Here is a 6,069-nt window from a genome sequence, read left to right on the forward strand (position 1 = left end):
TTGATTTGCGGACAGCCTTGGACAAAAACACCATGTTTTGTCTTGTCCGTATGGTGTCCCTGTCCAAAGCTGTTTGTGACACCGAGTCTGTTTTTTTTCATGGATGTCTAGGGGTGTTTGGACATCCTTGTTCCAAGGGAGAGGGTGGAACTCGGGAGGGTGGTGTGTGTTCTCCCTGAAACACAAATTTGCGTGTTCCTGTGTGTATGGAGGAATATCTTGGGACCTGCAATAATTCATATGCCAATGTTGCCCACGATGACTTTATAATAAAATAACATATAAAAAAGGTAGATATGCTTTTGACAAAAATGTCCAATAAGATAGATATGCGTTGGATGAAAATGTCCTCCCGCTCCCCGTAAATAGATTTGCACGTTTCACCTTTGTTTTTAGCTTGTGTTACAACACATGGCCGCCTTCTCGTTCCTGCCTGATGAGTTATGGAGCTTGATTCAAAGTTTTTGCTCTCACAAGAAAAAAAAATTTGGGCTGATGTTTGAGACTCGGTTTCTTATGGATCATATCAAACTTGTTTAGGTTTAGGGTTGTCGCTCTTGCCTTGTATAAATTCTTTTTTTTTCTTTCTCTCTTGTAACTGTTGAAAAGAGTAATAAGATTTCTCTCTGAGCGACCATGGTTTTTTTTATTTTCTCTTTGTTGAAAAAAGTGATTAACAGTAGAAATCAAATCAGAGAGTAGCAATTTACAATAGAAATCAAATAAGAGAGTAACGATTTACAGTAGAAATCAAATCAGAGAGTAGCGATTTATGATAAAAATCAGATATAAGAGTAGCAATTTATAATAAAAAACAGATAAAAGAGTAGCGATTTACAGTAGAAATCAAATCAAAGAGTAGCGATTTATAGTAGAAATCAAATCAAAGAGTAACGATTTATAGTAGAAATCAAATTAGAGAGTAGTGATTTATAATAGAAATCAAATCAAAGAATAGCGATTCACAGTAAAAATCTGATTTGTACTATAAATTGCTATTCTCTGATTTGATTTCTATTGTAAATCGCTACTCTTTGATCTGATTTCTACTGTAAATCGTTACTCTCTGATTTAATTTCTATTGTAAATTGCTACTCTCTGATCTGATTTCTACTGTAAATCACTACTCTCTTATCTGATTTTTATTGTAAATCGCTACTCTCTGATCTGATTTCTACTGTAAATCGCTACTCTCTTATCTGATTTCTATTGTAAATCGTTACTCTCTAATTTGATATCTACTATAAATCACTACTCTTTGATCTAATTTTTACTGTAAATTGTTACTCTCTTATTTAATTTCTATTGTAAATCGCTACTTTCTTATCTGATTTCTATTGTAAATCGCTACTCTCTTATCTGATTTCTATTGTAAATCGCTACTCTCTGATTTGATTTCTACTTTAAATTGCTACTCTCTTATCTGATTTCTACTATAAATCGCTACTCTCTGATTTGATTTCTACTGTAAATCATTACTCTCTTATCTGATTTTTATTATAAATCGCTACTCTACTCAGTTTGACGTTGCCATCATTATCTCTATTGTAAATCGTTATTCTCTATCTACTCAGTTCGACGTTTGCACCCTCGTATCATGATGAACAATAGATAGGATGCTAATTTTTCTAGTAGTTCAACTATTTCTCACGAACAAACGACGATAAAGGGTGCTCCGACGATAATAGACGACAACGACGGTAAAGGGTGCTCCGACGATAATAGACGACAACGACGGTAAAGGGTGCTCCAATGGTAGCAGACAACGATAAAGGGTGTGTCGTCAATCAGAGCTCTTGTTATAGCAGATGGTGCATCGACAATGGATGATCCAAAATGTTTAGGGCGGAATATTGCGAGGAGCTCCTGTTAAAGCAGAGGAGTTTACTCCTTAGGGCGAAAATGATGATGATTTTAACCCTTTCTGGCAGGAGGATATTTTTGTCCTTTACTCAAAACATCATTTTATGACTCTAATGGCAGGAAAGAGTACTTAAGTCTTTGCAAACGCACCAGACTCTAGTGCTAAGTGATGCTGACATGCACGGAGAAATGAGCCCCACGTGCTTACATAAGTGGCGCTCATTCAGACCCGAGAACACGCACCTGCGTGTTCCGAGGGGGGGAGGGGACATATAACTTGCTTCAGTGAAACTCCGAAGAACATCAAAAAGTGTTCTTGCATAATGCACGATAGTGTCCCACGTGCATCTTGCATTTGCGTGGGCGCATGAGCTACAAGCATTGTAAGAATGGCAAACAATACCTTTCCTGCAATCAAACATGTCCTGAAACTTTGTCACAAGGACACAGATAAAAGGACATGAGACATGCCATTTTTTGTTCAATTTTCTATTAAAATTGTATACAAAAGGACACAACACGAGGGCAAGTTAAAGAATCCCTGTGACATAGCATGAAAGTGACATGTAACAAACGTCCCTTAAACATCAACATTACCCAAAGTACCAAAATTTCTCCCACCTCTCCATCCTTGTTTTTTTGAAAGGCAAGCTGGGTTAGACAGACTCCTACCAGTTATACAACTATATCATTGGGTTTTGAACCTGCAACATCCCAAGACACGGTGACGTAAACTAGCAGATCCTACCAGACAGGCGGAGCCCCCGTTGGGCCACCTCTCTTTGGATGAAGTAGACCATCATTGTTAGCATTAGGAAGGGCCAGGAAATGAGCCAAGCTCAGGTTGTTCGGGCTCAGCTTGTTAAGGGTGTGTCCTTGCTCAGGTTCAAATTATGAGCTCGTCACGAGCCAGTCGAAACTGAGCTCGTTAAGAGTTGAGTTTTAGGAGCCTACCACAAGTTGGCTTGGTTTATAAAATAACTTATTTTAAAAATATTTTTTAAAGGCTTGATAATATGTAAAATATATATATAACACAAGATATATCTATAATATATGTATAAAATTTACCGCAAAATTCTATAAATCAAAGATAAAAATTTACATAAGATCACCTAATAAGGGTAGCCAATCAGGTGGCTTATCTTTCCACAATAGATCACAGCTAGTTTGTAACATAAAAAGAACTTGCCTCATTGGAAACATTATATTTTTACAGAGAACCCTATCAATAGAAAAATGATTGACCAAGGCATATCCAGAAGGAGAACTCTGACATCCTTCTAAAGCTGTCGATATGCATCTGCACCACCTCTTGGAGTTAGAGTTAACTGCCACTTAGAACTCCTTTGGACTTCTGTGAGAGCCGAACACAAGCTTCTTCTAATAACTCTCTAGAACAGTCTTTTGAACCCACCGATAACAATGAATTTATCATTAGAGCATGCAGCGAAGGATACAAGATCATATCCTCTAAAGGTGATGAAAGCAAAGAGGAGAGAAGTAAGAGAAGGAAAAATTAACTGAAATAATCCCTGACAAGGCGAACAATTGAATTTCTTTACTATTAACACTTGGCCAGTCGAGCACACAATATGTCGGCACAACATTTTCATTCCAGCTCCCCAACGGATGCTAATCTTGGGATTTTCCCATCATGATAGGCTTTATTACAAAGCTTCCATAGTTGCCAGCACACACCATGAAATACTACGTCCCAGCATGACTTCAACCATGCAATGCTGAACCGAGAACTCATCCACCATTTTAGTTCCCGAATGACTTCAGAATGAGAAACTCGACACTGTCCAAAAAGAGCGCAAATATGTTTCCAAATAATATGAGAAACTGGACACGTGAAAAACAAACGGTTACAATATTCCTCAGCTTTGGAACACAATGAACACCTGTTAGGTAATGGATACCAAATGATTTTAATCTGTTTTGAGTAAGGTGCCTTCCACGACAAGCAATGTAAATCACCCTGGAGGCCCTGGGCAAGACTTTCTTTGCCCAGACCTGCATGTACCAGTCATGACGATCAGTTTGATGATGAATATTGTCCCAAATGTCCTGTCTGGACGTGATTAGAGATTTCAGAAGAACCTCTTCAGCAGATCTGGTCTTTAACCTTCGCTAACTCAAAACCTTGAACATTATGCCAGACATCATCAAGTCCAACAAGAGCGCCTATTTCAATATTTAATAATCCCATCTTTAACTATGATTTTCTTGACAATAGTAATCATCCTTACCTCCTGCACAATTATAAACAAAATAAGAAGAAGATCTGACTATGGGTTTGACCAAAACTGGGTTTCTTCCCCCATTTGACACTTGACAAGATATATAAGCTGCTCAATATGCTTCCATCCCTAACAAATACCCTTCCAGGCTCTAGAACCAATATCAGAATTGACACCCCACATGTAGGTATTTGGCTTGCATAAACTTCGCCCATAAGGAGTTTTCAGTTAAAACGTCTATGGCCATTTTGGCCAAAAAAGCAGCATTCAGCTCCTCAATTCGTCGAAGTCCAATACCTCCTTCTTCCTTTGGTTTACAAAGCACTTCCCAAGAAACTAAATGCAGTCGTTTCTTAGACTTAGAGTCCTGCCAGAGGAAATTCCTGAATAGGGATTCTAATTGGCCAATAACCTTCTTTGGGAGCTTAAAAGACAACCAAAAAATAGTGATACTTGAAAAAACATTCCGGATCAACAATACCATTTCAACATAAGAGAGCATCTTAGTTTTCCATGAGTCCATATTTTGTTGGATTTTTCAACCAACAATTGGCACAAATCACATTTTAATAGACCATGGCATAGTGGTAATCCCAAGTAGTTAAGGGGAAGACTGCCAACCTGCCAACCAGAAACAACCACAACTCTTTCTACTAGCATGTTCAACATTCAGTGGGATTATAAAAACAAATTCATTGTTGATTTTCATCCATTCCGCGTTCTCAAAATTAGCCAAGATACGTTTAACAACATGATTGCAGAAGAGAAAAACATCATCCACAAAAAATAAGTGGGTAATTTTCTGATCTACCCTGTGGAGCTTTATCACTTCGAACCGATTATTCTGAACTTCAAAGTTAAAACACCTTGATAATAAAAAAACAAATATGGCAAAATGGGATCCCCTTGTCTCAATCCTCGAGAACTATTTTGTTTTCTTGGCCTTCCATTCATCACCACACGACAGGATGTCATATTCACACACATCACTCTTTGAACCCAGAGTGGATGAAACCCAAATCTTAAAAAGAGAGCTTTCACGAAAATTCCATGATAATCTGTCATAAGCTTTAGACAAATCTACTTTCATGCACAAAGTTGGGAGTATTTTTTCTTATTGAATCTACAATTTCATGCGCAAGTAAAATACTCTATAATATCCTTTCCTTTCAAAAACACACATTGACTTTTTGGAGATGATTCTCATGAGTATGACTCTCATTCGATTCACCATTACTTCAGAGATGATTTTGTATATGAAATTACGAAGGACAATAGGCTGAAAATCCTTGAGTTGCTCCGCATCCAGAGATTTAGGAATGAGAGATATAAGCGTGAAGTTGATATTCGTAATGATCTTACCTTTGTGGAAGAAAACCATAACAACAACCACTATATCTTTTCCTACAATACCAACACTTTTGGAAGAACAAACCAGGAAACCCATCTGGCCTAGCGCTTCCTCTCCATTAGCTTGAAACACTGCTATGTGAATTTCATCTGGCGACACAGGAGATAAAAGAGCCTTATTTTCAGCATTAGACACCATTGATCCATCCTACAACGGCATCTCATCCAATCTGATTTCATCCTCATGAAACAACTCTTGAAAAAATCTTGAACATTCAACCTCAATCCCTGCTGGGTCAGAGATATAATCATCATTAACTAGCAACCTACTGATCTGGTTATACTTGTGTCGCCCTTTCACAGACACCATGAAGAACTTGGTGTTTCTATCTCCCTCTTTAAGCCATAACGCCTCGGCCTTCTGATGCCATTGAGACTCCTCTTGAAGCAAAACCTTCTCAAGCTCTCTTTTTAGATTAGTTTCCAAATCCACTTTCTCAACCGACAAGCTACTACAATCCATCTTTTGCTGAACAAGATTGAGCTCATCATAAAGCATGTTAGCTTTATCTTCTAGCTTCTTGTTCTTACACCAAAGCATGAGGTTGGA

The 6,069-nt window shown here is 37.9% G+C and overlaps 1 protein-coding gene across 1 annotated transcript; it reads right to left on the reverse strand.

Annotated features, from left to right (window-relative positions):
• Window positions 1–5,232: 5,232 nt before the first annotated feature.
• LOC149841918 (uncharacterized) lies at window positions 5,233–5,658 on the reverse strand. Its single transcript, XM_090000549.1, has one exon. It carries the CDS (start codon window positions 5,656–5,658, stop codon window positions 5,233–5,235), a length of 426 nt encoding a protein of 141 aa, XP_089856675.1.
• Window positions 5,659–6,069: the final 411 nt, after the last annotated feature.

Source organism: Nuphar pumila, chromosome 3, assembly GCF_984573655.1.
Source record: "Nuphar pumila chromosome 3, dmNupPumi1.hap1.1, whole genome shotgun sequence".
Taxonomy (NCBI): Eukaryota; Viridiplantae; Streptophyta; class Magnoliopsida; order Nymphaeales; family Nymphaeaceae; genus Nuphar; species Nuphar pumila.

What these genes read in the sequence shown, in the direction of transcription:
- LOC149841918 (XM_090000549.1), bottom strand. Translation starts at nt 5,658, where the DNA reads ATGGTGTCTAATGCTGAAAATAAGGCTCTTTTATCTCCTGTGTCGCCA.